This window comes from Panthera leo, chromosome A1, assembly GCF_018350215.1.
Source record: "Panthera leo isolate Ple1 chromosome A1, P.leo_Ple1_pat1.1, whole genome shotgun sequence".
NCBI lineage: Eukaryota > Metazoa > Chordata > Mammalia > Carnivora > Felidae > Panthera > Panthera leo.
Window position 1 is genome coordinate 223,226,562 of NC_056679.1, and position 21,425 is coordinate 223,247,986.

Below are 21,425 nucleotides of genomic sequence, written 5' to 3' on the forward strand. Positions count from 1 at the left end.
ACTAGGTGTGAGGTGACGTCTGAATGTAGTTTTGAGGGCACCTGGGTGGCTCAGTGGCTTAAGCATCAGACTCTTGATTTTGGGTCAGGTTATGATCTCATGGTTTGTGAGATCAAGTCCCTCATCAGGCTCTGAGCTGATCTTTAGATTCTCTCTGCCTCTTTCTCTCTGTCCTTACCGCACTTGGACTCTTTCTCTCTAACTAACTGACCGACTGACTAACTAACTAACTAACTAAATAAATAAATATAGGTTTGAATTGCATTTCCCCATTTCCCTGATAACTAATGATGTTGAGCATCTTTTATGTAATTGTTGGCTATTTATATGTCTTCTCTGGAGAAATTTCTGCTTAAATGGTTTGCTAGTTTTTTAATTCCCTTTTTTTTTCCTATTGACTTGTAGAAGTTTCTTATATATTTTGGAAATTAACCTTTTATTAGATCTATGGTTTGGAAGTGTTTCCCCCCCATTCTGTAGGTTACCTTTTCATTCTGTTCATTGTCTGCTATGCTGTGCAGAAGATTTTAGGTTTGATGTAGCCCCACCCATTTGATGCTTGTGCTTTTGATGTCATATCCAAGAAGTAATTGCTAAGCTGATGTCAAGATTTTCTGTATTCACCTTTATTTCTTTAAGGAATTTTACATTCTTGAGACTTACATTTACATTGTTGACTCATTTTGAGTTGATTTTTGTGTATACTATAATGTAGAGGTCCAATTTATTTATTAATTTATTTTGGATGCATCTATCTAGTTTTCCTAATACCATTTGGTAAAGAAACTGTTTACTCTTGGCACCCTTATCACAGGTCAGCTGACCTTATATGCATAGGTTTAATTCTGGGCTCCCTATTCTGTTTCATTGGTCTATATGTCTATTTTATGCTGATACCATACTGTTTCAATTACCGTAGCCATATAATATATTTTGGAATCAGGAAGTTTGACGCTCCTTGCTTTGTTTTTTTCTCAATTTCTTCATCAATTCTGTGTCATTTGTAGTTCCCTAGTCTAAGAGATTTGTTCTATTTCTGTGAAAAAAAATGCTAATAGAATTGTGATTGAAATGGCATAGCATGACCTGCAGATTGCTTTAAGTAGATTTTTCAAGTATGATGTTAGCTATGGGCTTATCATTATGACCTTTATTAAACTGAGGTACCATCATTCTATCATTCTATCATTCTAGATACACACACACACACACACATACACACACACACACACACACCCATATGTGTGTGTAGTGGAATATCACACAGACTTTTGGAAAAGAATAGGGGTACCTGGATGGCTCAGTCAGTTAAGTATCCAAGTTCGGCTCAGGTCATGATCTCACGGTTCGTGAGTTCAAGCCCCGCATCAGGATCTGTGCTGACAGCTCAGAGCCTGGAGCTGCTTCAGATTCTGTGTCTCCCTTTCTCTCTGCCCCTCCTCTGCCCATGCTCGCTCGCTCGCTCTCTCTGTCTCTGTCTCTGTCTCTCTCCAAAATAAATAAAACATACTTTTTTTAAAGAAGAGAGTCCAGCATGTATGACATGGGTGAATCTACAGAACATTATCTAAAATAAGTCACAGAAGGACAAAAACTACATGATTCCACTTATACAAGGTATCTAAAATAGTCAAACTCATGGAATCATAGAATTGTATTGTGATTGTCAAGGGCAGGGGACTGAAGGAAATGAGAAGTTGTTTTTCGATGGGCATAAAATTTCAGTTATGCTGGATGAATAAATTGTAGAGATCTTCCATACCACAGAGTAACTATACTTTACAATACAGTGTTGTGCACTTCAAAATAGGTTAATAAGGTAGATCTCATGTTCAGCCTTTTTACCACAAAAGCAAAATAAAACAGAAGCAAAAAACACAAGAAAATTAATAACTTGATTTTGGTGATGCTACTGCCAGTGTTTTGTGTATTTATACCCATGAAACTGTACATATTAAATATGTTCAGGTCTTTGTATACCAACTGTACCTCAATGAAGCTGTGTTGTTGAATTTTTCTTTCAAGAGCCTCGCCATAATTATCGTCCTGGAATTTTATAGTATTTTTTATGTACCTGGCTATTTATACAGTCCTTAGAAGTTCTAAAAAATATTCTAAACATCTTCTGACTTCTGAATAAATCTTACCTGTCAGCTATTTTCTAGTTATTAGGAGACAATTTGAATACTATTTACAATTCACAAACTCTCAACTATATGAAAAAATAAATATTGAAATATTAATCTTAATACACTCTATTTTGCCTAATGGAGCATCGCGAATGGGGAAGAGGTACGATGCTTGCAATGCTTAGAATGTATCAACAAATATCAGGCCTTCCTCTGAACATGATTATCTTCTTCCAGGGATATCCTTCCCCTTATAAGACACAGCCTAAATGTTTCCTGGAATGTGAGTCTTTTATGACTAATTTATACAATTTTTTGTAACTTTCTTTGTAAAAACAACCTGCTTTGCAATAACACTAGCATAATAATTTTATGATTGGTTTATTTATTTCTGTGAACTAAGACTTCTTTTGTTTGTAAGTTTTTATCCCAGTTTTAATTGGGTGAGAGTCCTTTGGGAGGCTTACAGAATTGTGGTAGGTTAAGCCATTATTTAGAGACCTTAGCAACCAGGAACTTGACTTCCTAGCCTTTCTACCATAGAAAGAAAATGTAGGAGATATGTTTGACTTTTTTTTATCTAATTTTTTAATAGAATAGTGCTCTATTTTATGTAACTGCCTAGGAACATTATGGTGTTTACAGAGATTCTGAAAATTATTATAGTTTCTTTCTGATACTGAATTTTACCCTGAGATTAGGTACTTCAACATGAATTTTGGAAACATGACTATTGTCAGGAACCCCTTCCAACATTTCATACCTTTGCCACCAAAAAGAAACTAAAGGTCTCTCCTCATTCCAGTTCTCACATTTTATGGAATGTTCCCTATTTGAATCATTGTGACTCAACTGCCAACCTTTCACAAATCAACTGCAAGCAGAAAGGTGAAGTCCTGTAAGAATTTGAGCCTCATGCTCTTTGCAGGTCAATTAAATATGTCAGGAGGGATAGAGTGTTCTGCAATATGACAGATCCTGATAAAACCACATGATTAAGGTCAGAGGATCATGTGTTTCATAGAGGACGGTGGTCTATCCAGGAAATGTTAAGTTGGTGAGGACTATTGAACTAAAAAATAATGTCAGGTAGCATCTCAAATGTTTATAGAAGAGAACTGGGAAAAAATCTTTGTTGAATTTTGAATAAACAGACACATAAATCAAATAGAACTTTAATACAAACAATTGTATCTTTAGAAACAGATTAGATCACTCCACACATTTACCAGATATGTTAACTTAAAAAAATATTATCATACCATAACTAACAAAACATTGGCTTAGGGAAATTACTTTCATATAGGCTCCACATTCACTTATCTGTATAGTCTAATTAAATCCATGCCTAATGTTAAATCACCATTAATTTAGTCTTGGTTGAAAGTCTTTTATACAATTATATTTTAATTCAAGGTTTCCATTATTTATATTGTTATTTGAGATTTGCTATAAGTAATACATTGTTTTAATAGATCTGTTTCTAACTGGTCAGTGAAACAATGGTACTGATGTGGCCATTATGTTTCTTAGTACCTATTTTATGAGTTTCTATAAAGAGAGTTCTAGGAGCTCTCCCTGAAGGAATTTAGTATCAGGGCAAACTTTGACATTTAAAAAAGTTTCTCAGTGTAAATATTTAGTATCAGGGCATACTGAAAAAGATATGTCTGCATATGGGATCATGAGATTTATAGAGTCAATAGTGTTTTAATGTTTTTTGGCTATGGGATATATATGTAAAAATTAATTCAATCACAAATAAAACATCATCCTATGTAGTCATTATATTTATCTTTCTCATTCTGTAAGTTAGTCATTATTTTCATTTTGATGACTTTATTTTATTCAAGACTTTATTGTAAAACCACTTTAAATTCTTTTTAGAAACTGATCAAGAATACAGGGTAATTAAGTGCATAAATACGTTTACTGTCTCTCTGTCATGGCTTATACATTTCATTAAACCTAAGTTTGTTGATCAGAATAATAATCATACTTGCAGGTACATTATATTGTTTTCTCTGCTTTCACTTTGAATTTCAGGTTTTCCAACTCTTATATTTTAATTTTGCATGCTACATGGAAGGAGAAATGCTTTGGGGATTTCGTTACTACTTGACTAATTTAGTTTTTGCTCAACATAAGAATGCAAATCTGACCTTCATTATCTTTTATCGGTTGCCTATGAATGTAGAGTTAATAAAATATTTTATATTAAGATCCCTACAAATTATTTTTATATAGGTTATTTTACATATACTTTAAAGTTTATGTAATCTAGTATTTCACTACTAAGCAGTTTATTGATATTTAAAATCTGAAAACACATCCATTTTCTATATTACTTAATACAATGTTTGTTTGAATATGTAGTCTAACCATTTTAATGTCTTTTTTCTTTTGAAACTACATTTTTGTGAACCCATTACCATCAGAAAATTTTAATTTGAAATATTTTTCAGAGCACTATCAGCTGTATGTTCCTGAGTCAGCTCAAGTTGGGTCAGCTGTTGGGAAAATAAAGGCAAATGATGCAGACACTGGTTCAAATGCTGACATGACCTACTCCATCATTAATGGTGATGGTATTGGGATATTCTCCATCTCCACTGACAAAGAGACCAGAGAAGGGATCCTTTCTTTAAAGAAGGTAAAAAGAGCATACCTTGTCTGATTTAAGCAATTCATCCATTTTTCCATGAATTATCCATAAAGGTATGAATAATCCATATTGTCAAGTCATTAATATGCTAAAATATTTCCTCTTTAAGATGTAATTACATTTTAATTATGGCTCTGTCTGACTTTTTGGATCCTCTCTTAGAAAAAAAATATATATGACATATATATGGAAGATCTGATGTAGAATGTACCATGATAACAGGCTTATCGTGAATTCCAGTTCTATTAATGCTCTATTAATGCATACAATATTAATTGTTTTATGTTGTACTAACTTAGTAACATTAAGAGATTTTTCTAGCTAATGTAAAAATCTTCACCATGTTCGCTAACACTCACTAGGATACAGGGTTTTGTTTGACAGTCATGGATTCATCAAGACAGCTCTAGTGGAACCCTTAACCTTCTCCCTGACTCTTTTTTATTGGAAAGAATTTGTCATTGGACTAAATCTATCTATTGCTTTTCGCTTTTAAGAGTACATTATGTTTATCTCATTGTAAAAATGAAATGGAACACAGATATTAGCAAAGAAAGATTTAAATATGACTCCTAATGCAGAATGTCTTAGTCTTTAAATATTGAATGATTTCAGCTTGGAAACCTAGTAACATTCAGATCCCTGGGCTTTGCCTTCATATATTTTGATTCAGAAAGACTGGAGTGTGGATAAGGAATTGGCCTTTTTAGCAAGTACTCCAGATGATTCTACCATAGAATATATTTATAACATAGGTTGACAAATTTTATCCTGGCATGCTACTGTAGATACTGAAGTGAATTAATCTATGTCTGTCTGTCTGTCTGTCTATCATCTGTCTATCTTTTTGTCATCTATCTGCATAATTATTTGTGTTTTGTATATACTTTTCTATTTATATAAATTTTATTAATTCTCCTAATACATATAATCTTATATTGATTAAAATTAAGGATTAACTTATTTTTTAGATGCTACAAAGGGGGCCACAAAGTAGAATTTTTTTTTTCATTTTATTTATTTTTGAGAGAAAGAGAGAGAGAGAGTGAGAGTGAATAAGGGGCAGAGAAAGAGAGGGAGAGAGAATCCCAAGCAGGCTCCATGCTATCAGTCCAGAGCCCAACACAGGGCTTGATCTCATGAACTGTGAGATCATGACCTGAGCCAAGATCAAGAATCAGATGCTTAACCAACGGGGCCACAGAGGCACCCCAGCAAACTGCAATTTAGAGCGTATAAATACTTACAGAACAGTATTCATCACTAGACTATGTAAAATATTGATGTCTTCACCTAAAATGTTTTATCATTTTAATCTTTCTGTCCTGAATTTGTAACCAGGAATGTTATAAAGCATATAAATGAGTACATGATAAAATGAGGATTTTAATTGCAAGTTGAGAGACTGAATGTGTGTTTTCTATGCAGGTGTGTAAAAGGTCAATAGAGACAAGAAACTTAGGATACTAAAGAGAGGATATTGGATTTAAAAAGATGGCTGGGGCAGAGATGACCCTGTGTAGGATCTTGATCAAGGGTAGAAAGAAACAACCCGTGATGGTATGCCTCCGTCCCTGAGAAAATCAAGCAGGATTTGAAGTAAATGGTTGCAAAGTTTGCAATGATCCAGCTGGTGTGGGGGAGCTGGGGGAGGAGAGCAGTGCTTGCTTTTTGAGCACTAGGTCTTTGTAAAGTAGGAAGTTACAGCATATTTGTAAAAAATGAGGTTGATGGATGTTTTGAATATATGCAGGATCTGAAATACAACTATATATTATGCAATTAAGAACACTAGGGATTTTACCACCCCGTATGGCCTCAATTAATTTGATGATGTTCGTGAAAAACAAATTCAAAATAGTTTATGTACATATGTGTGCACATATATTTAAATAACATTCTTTATTCAATATTGTGTGCACACACAACAGGTATTTTTCAAGATAAGAATTGTTTCAGTTGTACAAATGGTACTGGTAATGATGATATATTCAAAATAATCTTTCACTTTCTTCCATGAATTAATTTTTTGATGTAGTCTACACTTCCTTCAAGAAGTATTAATGTTTGCATTTATCTAATTATTTGATCCTTCAGATTATGATTTTGTTTATTATTTTTAATGTTTATTTTATCTTATTTATTTTTTTTAATGTTGTATTTATTGAGAGACAGAGCGAGACAGAGCATGAACATGGGAGGGGCAGAGAGAGGAGGTGACACAGAATTTGAAGCAGGCTTCAGGCTCTGAGCTGTCAGCACAGAGCCCAATGCAGAGCTCGAACCCACCAACTGCGAGATCATGACCCGCGCGGAAGTCTGAAGCCCAACAGACTGAGCCACCCAGGCGTCCCGTTTTCATGTTTATTTTTGAGAGAGAGGGAGAGAGACAGAGTGTGAGTGGGGGAGGGGCAGAGAGAGAGGGAGACACAGGATCCGAAGAAGGCTGTAGGGTGTGAGCTGTCAGCACAGAGCCTGATGCAGGGTTCAAACTCAGGAACAGTGAGATCATCACCTGACCTAAAGTCTGATGCTCAACCGACTGAGCCACCAAGGTGCCCCAGATTAAGATTATTAATCTGAGTTATTTTATTGCTACATACTGCATGTTAGAAACAACTGCAATTTGAAAAATAACCTATGTAACTCAGTTGTTTTTAACCTTTAAGAGGTACTCATTCAGGTGGCAAGAAATGGATAAAACAGTCCTTTAAAACAGGTTTCTTATTTAATCTGTAAGGCAGCTCACCTTAGCCAGCAAGGCAGAACAGCTAATCTTCCCAAAGATCAAAATCAGAGCTGCTTTCTAAATCAGTTTGCAGGGCATCTGCTCATTCCTGTCCATATCATCCCTTTATCAGAAAATTGCCAAGTTGAATTCACAGGTCCATGGTGTGGTACATTGTAAATACACTTTGATAACTTTCATTCATTGTTTAATGGAGCTTGACTGGGTGGAAAGGGGAAAAAAAAGATAAGGATGAATGCAAGTTGATGCACTCTTTCCTCCGCCATAAACCTCTGTAGCTAGGGATGTGTGTTCTTAGCAGCCTTTTTCTCAGATTCTCTTCTTGTGGTTTCATATCAATTTGCACTCTGTATGGTACTTGATCCTTTTTTTTTTTTAATTCAAGGATCCAACCCTATTTGTTCTGACTTTCAGCAAAAACCGTCTGTACTATCTTCATAGTGTTCAGTGTGAAAAAAGATTACTATTATTTTATTTAATAAATGATTTGAAGTGGACCATAGAGTAAACATAAAAAGTTATAAAAGTATTTTTTTTCAAGTTTCAGTTAATCCTACAAGAAAAAAGTATGAAATATGTTCAATTATAACGATACTAGGTCTATGCCAAATAATCACATTTTTGGTTGTTTAGTGGGATATGTTTAGTGAATTTTTCTTTATTATTCCTTTGCCTTGCATTGACTGATAGAATAAGAATCAGAATGTTCCTTGCCATTAGATTGTAAAATTTGGGGCTCCGAGCCATGAAGTGCAGCAAGGAAGACAGCCCAACCTATTGCAAATGCCCATAAAGGCAAACACATCTGTGCACTTTTTTTTAAAGAAGAAATAGATGTCTAATTCTAATGAACTATTTCCAAAGTCTGAACATTCTTTAGAGATGTGACTATCAAAAAACTCTTCCAAACTGCTATTTTTATTCTTATAAGGTGCTATCTGGAAAGTACTTCTCCTGTTCAACCAGAAGTTAAAGAGAGGAGTCACATTTCAATTCAGTTAAATCTGTCACTATATTTGAAATGACTTTTGACAGAGGACTGCTTTGGGACAACTTTGTTCTTATATTCATAAATAGGCATGGCCATGAAGTGATAGCTAATAGTTGAAACTACTTTGGATGTGAATTGGCTGTTTTTTACATGTATATTTCTATAATATAATTTACTATGTCAGTTGGAAATTGATAATGTGTTGAAACATCCTGATGAGTTAAGCTGTTCATAACATGGACTATTGGTAAGTTACCATATATATGGAAATTCACACACAATACACATATAGGCTGTATAAAAATATAAATAACATAATATACAATATATATTTATATATATCACAAAATATACGTGTATTTGTTATTTGAAATAAAAATTTCCCATTTATTTTTTTCCCATCTTCCAGTGACAGCAAGCAAACATATTATTTATTTGTATCAACATCTTTGAAATTATCCACACTGAATTACTCTCTTCTGTGCAGAGAAATTTACAACAGGAAAGTTTGTACATGTGTTCTAGTGTCCACAGAATGTCTACGTTCCAGGAAAGATCTCTGACAAGGACCATAAACCATGGCATAATAAGAAAACCTAACTGAAGAAATGTTATTCAAATCCATGCCATTTTTCTTAGGTTTGGGCAAAATATTATCATTTAAAATACATTTTTTCATAAGGCAAAATTTAATAATAGTATCAGTTACTATTTCAGGGATTTAGCCATGTTTTTACATGATTTTAAAAAAATAATGTTTATTTATTTTTGAGAGAGAGAAAGTAAGAGCAAGAGAGATAGCAGGGCAGAGAGAGAGGGAGACATAGAATCCAAAGCAAGCTCCAGGCTCTGAGCTGTCAGCATAGAGCCCAACGTGGGGCTCGAACTCATGAACTGTGAGATCATGACCTGAGCAGAAGTCGGATGCTTAACCAACTGAGCCACGCAGGTGCCCCCCTTTTTTTGTATGATTGAAGTGATATTTGCATATATTAAAATGCATTCAGATGTCAATTCCATTCTTATCCCCCACTGTTGCATTATAAAATCTGGATGAGAATGTAATATAAAAATTGGACCAAGGTGAGAGCATAAGAAGTCTCTTCTTGGGGTGTCTGCATGGCTCAGTTGGTTAAGTGTTGGACTCTTGATCTCAGCTCAGGTCATGATCTCATGGTTTCATGAGTTTGGGCCCCACATAGAGCTCTGTGCTGACAGTGTGAGTCTGCCTGAGATTCTCTCCTCTCTCTCTGCCCCTCCCCCAACTCACATTGTGTGTGTAACTCTCTCTTTCTCAAATAAACATTAAAAATATTTTAAATATAAGTCTCTTTTTCTTATTACAAAAAAAAAAAAAGAAAAGAAAGAAAAAAGAAAATTAAAAAAAAGGAATTTTAGGATCTTCTTGAACTCTGAAGTGAATCGATACATAGAGCAACTTGGCTAAAGGCTGTTTTCAGTATCTTTGTACCTATGATGGTTATATAAGTCCAGAGGAAGACTATACTAGTGTGATTTAATGAAAAGTAGAAGTGATTAATGAGAAACAATTAAAAAGTCTCGAGTATGTAGAGCTGGCCGGAAAATGATTGATGGGAATGATAACCATCCATAGTAAAGCAAAATGTGTTAATATTACAGAGGGAAAAGTATTATTTTATACGTTAGAGCAATGATATGTAAAAGTAATTACTAGAAGTAATAGGATGAAATTAGGAAACGAAAATTTAAAATGAATATTGGAGTCAACTCATTGACAGTGAACTGCATGAGGATATTGAGCAGTAATTAAAGAGAAGTAAGAAAAACCCCAGTGGCTGAGGACATTAAAATCACACGAGGATAAGGTCTTCTGGCATGGGCAGAAGAGATAGAGGAATTTGTGTGAAAAGCATTTAAGTTTCTTAGCTCTGTGTCTGTGAATTAAGGAAATTATAAAGTTCTGGTAGCCGGAATTAATGAAATTATAATTAATGAAGTTATTCATTTTCATGTTATAAACCAATGCTCGAAAAGATGCATGAATGTATCTTCTAATTGTGGGGATATTATAGTCCACCAAAAATCGGTTCATCTTCAGTCACCGAATTGGAATATTCTATTTCACTATTTATGTGCTAAAGATTTCAGATCGTCTAGCATAGCACTTAAGGGCGCAACGTATGGAGTCCCACTGCCTGAAATCAAATCCCAAGTATACCACTCATGGGTTGTTGACCTGGCAAGTTTAACTTTTCTGTGCCTTGATTTTTCTCATTTGTAAGTGGGAAACAGTTATAACTCATGGAAGTGTTGTGATGGTTAAGTGAGTTAATACATGTTCGTTGTTTAGGTCACACATAGGAGTAAGCTATTCATATTTTAGAAAGAATACAGAAGTTTTCATCTTTCAAACATAAACTGTGTAATAGCACTTTTCTGTACTCTAAATACAGCTATGTTTGAGACTGAGCAAGAGCTATTAATCACCCACCATGTCCTAGGAGTTATGCCAGATACCTGAAATATGAAGATGAATTAGATAATATTCTTTCTCTTAGAGAAAACGGAGTAGATATGAAACATTATAATAATACAAGATGTCAAATGCTAATGGTATAGGTTTACTTAAATTGTTATGAGCTCACAGATAAGAGAGCCAATTTTTCAAAGCTGAAGGATGGTCAGGGAAAACTTTGCATGGGAAATTACTTTTAGGCATGCATAGAGCAGTATGTAGCAGAGACTAAGAGAAATAAATGTGAGTTAGTGGCTTTATATTTAACTACATTGTCCTTTGAGCATGGAGATCACAGGCAAACAATTTTGAACTTAAAAAAAAGGGTATATTATATGGGGGAATCCATCCTCTAACCAATATAATTGTGGCGTGAGTTATCTGAAATCTATCTTTCCTAGAAAAACGAAGACAAACAAACAACAACAACAACAAAAAAAACACCTTTATGGTCCACAGCTGCAAAGCTGAAATTTCTGAACACCAAACCTGGAGTCTCATCCTACAAGTGACTGAATTAGAGTGAATATAAATTGATTAATTTAATTTAATTTTGCATTTCTGAGTACCTACGGAATCCTTCTCAGTACCATTGTAGTAAAACAGAGCACATCACAAGTAGAATTACCCCAGGAATGTTTGGGTGGTTAGAAGTTAGAAAGATAGATATCTTGCATCGGATCATCTAAAATTATCTTTTGTGTATGTTATCCATTGCTGATATCTGCAATTTCATGTGATTGAAGCGCATTTAATTTTTCTTTTAAGTTGAGAATTGTCAATACCTACCCATGTTGTGTTTGTGGTAATTACAGTACTGACACATACTCTATCAAAAATAATTTTAATTTACGAAATTTGGCAACACAAATCCTTGCATTTGTTAAGTATGAGCTGATATGATAGACTGTGTTTATGATTCAGAGAGCTTGAACCATTCGAACATGTCCAGAGCATTAAACCCAAGGTAAATTCCATAAAAATGAAAAAAAAGCATTTGATCGTGTTCCTAGAATATTTCTTCCTGAACATAAGTGCTAGATTAGTAATCTCCAGTAGAATGCTTTTGTATAATTTATGCATACCTACTTCTCATATTAAACACTAAATTGATAATCCAGACTTACAGATTACTAAAAATAGAAAGTTGAAATAAGTTTGCAATTTTGTTAAATTAAATACACTATATTTGAATTATAAACCTCCATCCCCCACACCAAATATCTTGCTGAGGCAAAATTTATGGAGTAGATAATCGGTGAGCAAATTATCAAAGATTTATTTTTCAAAGAGTCTTCAGATAGGTCTAGATGGAAGATTTCTTTCCTCATTTTTTTTTCTTTAGCTTGAGTGTTTTAATTACTATTCAGTATGAACGTTTTCAGAATACAGCCAGAAAGACCTCTAAAAGCATGGACAGTTGACATTTTAATATAGAACTGGAAAAAATATCCTTTTCTTATTCTCATGAACAGTCTCTGGCTATATAATACCCCTTATCAAGTTCATGCAATGCCTCATGTTTATGGAGTTATTCTGTATCTGTTTTTATTTTGGTTTAAGGCAGGAAAAATGGATGTTTTGTGTTTTAAAAACTTCAGCCTGACATTTCTTGTTTTTGCTTTCTGTGGTAACTCAATAGCCTGGGCAAATTTTCTTTCTTTTGACCATTTTTCCCTCCAGTATCTTCTTATCAAAATCAGGCTTTAGATAATAGATTTCACCATTCCTGTTATACTGTTTTTGATATACTATTTTTAAGTAAAAAAAAAAATCTGGTAACTATGGAAAGTACAACCCACTGGCAGAGTTTTAAATAGTTTCCCAGGAACAAATGATTAGGAGGCAATTACGGGAAGATCTGTTTAAAATGTGTGGATGATGAGTATTTGGAGTAGGAAAAAGGATATTTATAATCCTAATCTAATACCTATGTACTGTTGTCATGTTAATGCAAAACAAAGAATTAACATACTTTATACATAATACTACAATCTCCAATTTAGCAGATTTTCTATATAAATGAGGTTGTTAAAATGTTTCCATTTACATTAATTTATTTGCTTCTAAAACCCTATCTCAATCTTAAATAATATTCTCATTCCTTAGTGACTCTAGATGGATCCCTATCCACCCATCAGCCAGTTGTGGCAAACAACTCCTACAAAACGATTATCACTGCCTTGAGGTAGTTAAATGTATGTTAGAGAATCATAAGCATGAAACCATGTGTCCACATAAACAGCCTGTAGCTTAGCAGTAGATAGGCTAGTGTTAAGATAAATGACATCTAAGTTGCCAAAGGACCTGCTAAAAACAAACCAAGAGATGCCTGTCATATTAAATGCACAGCTTGATAGTAATATTTGATAGGGTAGAGGTGGCCAGAATTACCTCTACAAATTTCATTGAGAGTCAGAAAGATGCGTAAGTCTACAACATGAATAAATGGAGATGACTCTTACAATCCTCTGTTATAGTGGAAAAGAGATATTAAGCATCCCCAATAAACAAATCCTAGGGGCTTTGTTTTAGTTTTAGTTTTAGTTTTAGTTTTAATTTTAGTTTTAATGTCTCAAACACTGAAGTTCAAAGACAGGAGCCTTAATCATTGAAGTTTACCACATGCAGCAGGTTGACTATAACATATTCATCAATTTAAACATATTTAAAACCTGCCAAGGATGTTGCTTTCCATGAGCAACTACCTGGATTCTGACATCCCATGCTCCTCTGTGCCCAGTAGGGATCATATCCATCTACCCAATCCCTGATAGGTGGTAGGTGTGAGCTCTTTCTAGGATAGACCATTTAGATTCAAATGAGATGTACTGAATTAGTGAAAGACAAATTCTCATTCACTAATGTTAAGGAGACGTTAAGGAGAAAGGGATCAAGGAAGGAAAAGGGGCAATTTATTTGTAATTTAAATTCCCTCAGATAGAAATGACTCACAATTGGTGGAGTCATAAACTGCAGAACCAATGAACACTTCTTTAAAAAATATATATCTTGGGGTGCCTGGGTGGCTCAGTTGGTTAAGTGCCCGACTTGGGCTCACGTCCTGATCTCACGGTTCATGGGTTCAAGCCCCGTGTTGGGCTCCATGCTGACTGCTCAGAGCCTGGATCCTTCTTCCAATTCTGTGTCTACCTCTCTCTCTCTCTTAAAAATAAATAAAAGATTTAAAAAAATAAAAAAATATACAGAAATCTAAAATATATAGTATTTTATCATATATATATATATGTACACATACACACACACACACATATATATATGTATATATGATATATGGTGTACTTTTAAGCATTTGAGTCTTTAATAATTTTTTACATTTTTACTTTGTCTTATAAAAACTTGTAAACTATTGCAGTGACCCAGTCTTATCCGTGTCCCTGAGATGTATGATAGGTTCTAGGTTCTTAATATCTCATTTGGAAATTAAATGATTGTTTTTTCCTTCTATACAATCTTCAGTCTCTAGGAAGGCCAATTTTCCAAGGCAATTCAGAAGAGATAAGGGAAATAATCACAAGTAGGACTGATCATTGTGTTTATAAAATCCCATTAAGGACATTCTTTCTAATCAGCTTCTCCTTGGCTCTTAGGGTAAAAGAGACTATCTGAGTTGCCCCACAGGAAATAATCGTTCTTATATACTGCCAAGAAAGAAGGCTGCACGGCTGAAGCGTCCTAGTAGAAAATCAGTACAGAAATAGGGATGAAATTTTTTTCAGTTTCTTCCCATAGGTATTAATCAGGCAGACCAGCATCAGTGGATACTTCACCAGGCTTTAAAACGGCTGACCTCTGGATCCTTTGCACTAACATCACTCTGAAAACTTTTGACACTGTTAACCTAAATCTGAGCTCATTTTAGGTCATAGAGTCTATTACATGCATCAAGTCTAAAATTTTGCATTCAGTTATGTGGAAAAGTACTTCCTCTTAGAAACGATACATAGCTGCTTATAGGTACTCTCATATCTGATTTTGTATCATTATCATGTTCATAAAACTAGTATGTCTATGGAATTAAATATACAGTGATATAAATGTCTATTTACCATTTTATATCCTGTAAAGACCATATATTCCTTGGAGCAAATTCATTATTATAAGTAAATTCATGACTCTTGACCTATATTATCAATAGAAGAAATATATATATTGGCCAGATGATTTTAAAATAGAAGACAAAAAACCCTAAAAAAAACTATGAGAAAGTATTGATATGGACTCAAAGCTAAAAAAGCAAATGGTATAAACAAATAGAAAAAGATTATAATTTTGGACATCTGGATGACTCAGCTAAGTGTCAGACTCACAGTTTTGTGAGTTCAAGCTGCACATTGTGTTATGCACACCGACCTCCCAGAGACTGCTTGGGATTCCCTCCCTCTCTCTCTGCTCCTCCCCTGCTCATTCTCTCTCTCAAAATGAATAAACTCAAGAAAAAAGATTATAATTTTAAAAAGTAGATCAAACATCAACATATATTAAAGAAAATGAACACAAAACAAATACATGAAGTGGTTTAGCATCAAAATAGAAAATAAATATAATTAATACAATAAAAATAAGATTCAAAAGTCTGTATAAAATATTTTATGAAGATTCTAAGGAAATATTGTTAAATGGGAAACTTAAAATTTATCAGATTATAAAATAAAATACCAAGTGTAAAGCCAGCAAGGTGAAAGTAAGATGATGATAGATAAAAATCAATAATACACCATAATTTATTTAAATGCAAAACAAAACCCTATTTTTTAAAGTCAAAAAGTTAGCAACAAATATTTTTTAAGATTACTAATGCAGATTCAAGAGAAGGTAGAAGTTACTGGAGACTAAGGATTGTTTGCCTTTGGGAAATATTTTTTTGTTCCTAGTTATTATCATATTTATACCTGTGAAAAATTAAAGTTGATTCAGACTTGAGCTTTCATGATTTTTGTTTTAGATATTATTGTGAAGATGAACTTCATAGTCTGTTGACGAATGGAAATAGATTGACTTAAATCTATCCATGTTTGTTTTTAAGAATGGGAAAAAAGGGCTTGTTTGAAATGTCATGGTACTCATAATAGTGGAAAACTTATTTATATATATTTTTCCCAACAGCCACTGAACTATGAGAAAAAGAAGTCATATACTCTCACCATAGAAGGAGCAAATACACACCTTGATTTTCGCTTTTCTCACTTGGGTCCTTTTAAAGATGCTACCATGCTGAAGATCATCGTTGGGGATGTAGATGAACCACCACTGTTTTCCATGCCTTCTTATGTCATGGAAGTCTATGAAAACGCCAAGATCGGGACTGTTGTTGGCACGGTTTTGGCACAAGATCCTGACAGCGCTAATAGCTTAGTAAGGTATGGTATGCTTTAATCTTTAGACATGTAAAGATCTTTATTGCCTCTTGCAGTAATTTTAAATGAATAAAAGAAAATGTGAAATATTTAATTTGCATGCTAGTTTTGATTAGTATAATTAAATTATAATATTAATTGATTTTTTGAGTAGTGTAGCAGGTGGGTTTCTGTCAGATTTAGCTAACCGCCTTGAATACAGGTAACCCTTGCACAACATGGCCTTGAAGCGCAGAGGTCCACTTATACGTGGATTTATTATTATTATTTTTTGATAATAGTACTACAAATGTATTTTCCCTTCCTTATGATTTTCTTTATTTTGTAGTTTATTTATTTATTTTGAGGGGGGAGGGGCAGAGCAAGGGAGAGACAGAATCCTAAGCATGTGACAGCACAGAGCCCAACATGGGGCTTGAACTCATGAACTACGAGATCATAACCTGAGCCAAGATCAAGAATCAGTTGCTTAACGAACTGAACCACTCAGGTGCCCCATTCCTTACCATTTTCTTAATAATAAATTCTTTTCCCTAGTTACTTTATTGTAAGAATACAGTATCTAGTACATATAACATGAAATATATGTTAATTGACCATGTTATTGGTAAGGTTTTCAGTCAACAGTAGGCTTAGTATTTAAGTTTTTGGGTAGCCAAAAGTTATATGTGGATTCTCAATTGTGTATGAATGGAAGAGGTCAACACCTCTAAATCCTGCATTTGTCAAGGGTCAGTTGTTTATTGTTTACCACATAGATCACATTTGCCATTTGACTTGATAGATATGAGCACAGTTGAATGGAAAAGCTATGTAGAAATCTTGAACTACAAACTAGAGAATCTTGTGTCCTGAGTGATAGGAAATACAGCTACGGTACAAAGCAAGTATTTGGGAATAATACTCATCTCTGACTCCTGTTTCTGTCACAAGAGTTGTGGGCATATAGGAAATGTTCTACCCTTATCTGTAAAACAAAATTAACATCTATATTTTGGGATTATTGTAAGAATTCGTGAAGCAATGCGCATGAAATGCTAAACAGAGTCACTTACGCCTAACAGTCACTCAAAAAATGCTTATTTGTCTAAGGCAGCATAGAGTGCTACTTAGAGAAGTACTTACTTCTTTTTTTTTTTAGTGTTTATTTTTGAGAGAGATAGAGAGCATGCGCGTGCACGCACACACACACACACACACACACACACACGCACACACACACGAGTGGGGGAGGGGCAGAGACAGAGGGAGACACAGAATCTAAAGCAGTCTCTAGGCTCTGAGCTGTCAGCACAGAGCCTGACACAGGGCTGGAACTTACAAACTGTGAGATCATGACCTGAGCTGAAGTTGGACATTCAACTGACTGAGCCCCCTAGGGGCCCTGAGAAGTACTTAGCTCTTAAAGACAGGAAGACCAGGGTGGGAATTCTGACATCTTAGTAGCTGTGTGATCTTCTACTCATTCAACCTTGCTGAATCTCAAATATATGAGCAAAGAATAATAATGTTGTTTAAATATGTTGATAGAATTAAGTTAAATTATTATAAAATCCTTAACACAGTCAGGAAGTGCTCACTAAATATTTTTTATTGTAAGATGTCATGCAGTAGTGATCATTAAAGCTTTCCTTGCATGATCAAAAAGATGTTTTCTTTTTCTTAGAAAAAAATTAATGTTTTTATTTTTGAGAGAAAGAGAGAGACAGAACATGAGTGGGGGAGGGGCAGAGAGAGAGGGAGACACAGAATCTGAAACAGGCTCCAGGCTCTGAGTTATCAGTACAGAGCCCTACACGGAGCTCCAACTCATGAACCGTGAGAGCATGACCTGAGCCGAAGTTGGATACTTAACCAACTGAGCCACCCAGGTGCCCCTCTTTTCTTTTATTTTCTTTCTTTCTTTTCTTTCTTTCTTTCTTTCTTTCTCTCTCTTTCTTTCTTTTTATCTCAATTTTGATAAAATCAAGAGGTTAGATGCATGGACAAGACTCTTTAGTTACCTTGTATTTATACCTTGGATAATCCTAAAAACCTAGAAAATTTGAAATCTTTAACAAATCAGTCTACTTTCTCCCATCAAGTCTTTATTCTTAGTCTCTTTATTTATTATCTTTTTGAACACAAGCTATTATAGTACATGTTCTCCTTGATATCTATGTAATGTTTATAAAGGATTTCAATTTCCTTTTTCATAAGCATTATTATTTCAGTTTTAAAAGAAATGTTCACAGCACCCATGCATGGACAGAAACAATCCTCTGTGCCCTAATGTGTGTATTCAACACTCCTGTTCCATCTGTGAGTACAGAAACACCTTGTCAATGGACAACCCCTCTGTCACACTGACATCAAGAGTTGGGCATTGCTTGCATTTGCAGGATAGGCAAAGCATATAAAATAATATGCATTAACCCAATAATAATAATTGATAACTGATTAAGGGATGAAAATATAAGTCTATATGTTTAGTTGTCAAATGAGAGGAAAGACCACTATGCTTCATTATTCCACAAAATCCCATATTCCAAAAACAGTTTTGACACTTAAATAAAGAGTAAAATTATTCTTACTACATTAAAAAGTTAGAGCATTGGAAAAGATATTTTTAAATGTGTCCATCCTTTACCAAAAGAAGACAACACAGTATGAGAATAAAAATATCTGATGTTCTTAGTTTGATGTGAAAATATTTGGTAAACAATTGGTAAGAGTTTCTTTTGAAAATTAGATATTAATGATATATTCAGTAATTTATATTTACAAAATAATCAAAATTTCAAAACAATATGAGTAAAATATATGTTCAAAAAGGTATACAGAAGGGAGGAAAAAATTGAGGTTCAGAGACAAACTTCTCTCAGTGTTGTTCTTTATGCACCAACGTTCACACAAAAAACCCACTCATTCCATGTAGAACAGTGGTTCTCATCTAAGGACAACGCACACACACGCACACCAGGAGATATGTGGCAATATCTCAAGACAGGCTTGGTTGTCACAGCTGGGGGAGGAATACTATCATCTGTCAGTAGAGGTCAGGGCTGGTGTTGGAACATCCGAAAATTCACAAGAGAGTCCCCACCAGAGAGGAGTTGCTGTTCCAAACGATCAGTAATTCTGAAGATGACACAGAATAAGCCAAACTGGGTTGTGCATGGGTAAAACTGGAGGACTAATTGAGTCACCTGGGTGGCGCAGTCAGTTAAGCATCTGACTTCGGCTCAGGTCATGATTTTGCAGTTCATGGGTTTGAGCCCCACATTGGGCTCAGCGCTTGACAGCTTGGAGCCTGCAGCCTGCTTCAGATTCTGTGTCTCCCTCTCTCTCTGCCCCTACCCTGCTCACATTCTATCTCTCTCGCTCTTATATATATATATATTTTTTTTCATTTTAAATGGAGGACTAAAGGGGTGTCTGGGTGGCTTTGTCGGGTAAGTGTCTGGCTTCGGCTCAGGTCATGATCTTGCAGTTCGAGAGTTCAAGCCCTGCGTGGGGCTCTGAGCTGACAGTTCACAACCTGGAGCTGCTTTGGATTCTGTGTCTCCTTCTCTCTGCCGCTCTCTGGCTCATGCCCTGTCTCTGTCTCTGTCTCTGTCTCTCTCTCCAAAATGAATAAATGTTAAAAATAAAAATAAAAATAAATAAAAATGAAGGACCAATTATACTCCTGGAAAGCAATTCTGAAAAGATATATTTGAGGACTGCAAACCAGTATGTATGTTTTACATACATGCATAGCCATGTGGATGTTTCAGCATATACATTTTATTAAATAAAATAAATTATTTATATATACTTAATTGCACCATAATATTATTGATTGCCTCAGTAATTGCACTATGTTATTAGAAGCTTTTAATTGAACACTTGCTATGTTAGATACATTCTCCCAGTTTCTGGGATGCAAAGATGATTGGTATATTGTCTCCAAATGCTAATATTGAGATGTAGGAAGCCATTAACATATACATTATTCTTTTCACTTTGTTTTGGTTAGAAAACTAAAATGAATCCTTACTAAGCTGCCTTAAAATAATTAGACACCATAGCTGCTGTTTGGGGGCATAATTTACATAATATTTATTCCTTATTTTAATAAAAATGTGTCATTCACATGGGCCTCTAGGTGTAAACAGTGAATAAAAGACAGAAAACATTAACACAAAAGCAAGCTATACTTCCACCTTTCTCAGGGACCAAATGTTTGTACTAATTAAGGAAAGTACTTTGAAAAGATGTATCTTGCAATGAGCCCTGAAATGCAATTAACTCCCAGTTTGTAGAATAGATAATGAAAGGGAGTGTGAGTCTTACAGGCATTGGTGAAAAGCTTCCTGACTTCAGTCTTTGTGTTTCCATTTTCTAAACTATTAGTAACATTCTCCAGATTTCTAAGAACATACCATGTTTAGTTTTTGTCTCTTTTAACTCAAAACAAGAATGTGCAATTTGCAGCAATATAACCATCACTTTTAAAAAAATAGAATCAGGACCAGGCTATTTACTAGCAATGTAGAAACCCTTGATTTAAACAGACTGTACTCATTTCCCAGTGTATTACAAATGGAATTTATGAATTTCCTGAATAGCTACTGAGAGATGAACAATCCTATGTTGGACATGAGAAGTGAGAGAGCTTTCTAGAAATGTGACCTTATATCATGTGACCTTTTAATGGCACATTAAAAATAGTGACTGTTCTTTGCTTGCTATCTGTGGGCCAGGGGCTTTAAATAGCATGCGAAATGCTCTTGAAAGAAACCTAAAGTGTCTATGTTATTCATCCCATTCTACAGACGAAGAATTGAGGGCTCAGAAAGTTGAGTCATTTGGTCAAGTTCACATAGTGATAAAGTGGCCGACTCCAAATTTAGATCCAGTTTTACTTTACGCCCAAAACCCTGTTTTTTTAAAAGCAGTAGTATGTGGCCTCCCATATATCTCAACTTACCACTAACAACAGCAACAACAAAAACTGCATTTACAGAAGTCACATATCATAAAGTAGGAAGC

The 21,425-nt window shown here is 34.6% G+C and overlaps 1 protein-coding gene across 4 annotated transcripts in view; it reads left to right on the forward strand.

Annotated features, from left to right (window-relative positions):
* CDH18 (cadherin 18) overlaps positions 1–21,425 on the forward strand; it is a 532,487-nt gene that overhangs the window by 438,314 nt on the left and 72,748 nt on the right. For all 4 annotated transcript variants that reach the window (XM_042952827.1, XM_042952846.1, XM_042952853.1 and 1 more), the window contains 2 exons: positions 4,595–4,782; positions 16,159–16,412. In XM_042952827.1, coding sequence (XP_042808761.1) covers positions 4,595–4,782; positions 16,159–16,412 — 442 coding nt within the window. The remainder of the gene's footprint in view (positions 1–4,594; positions 4,783–16,158; positions 16,413–21,425) is intronic.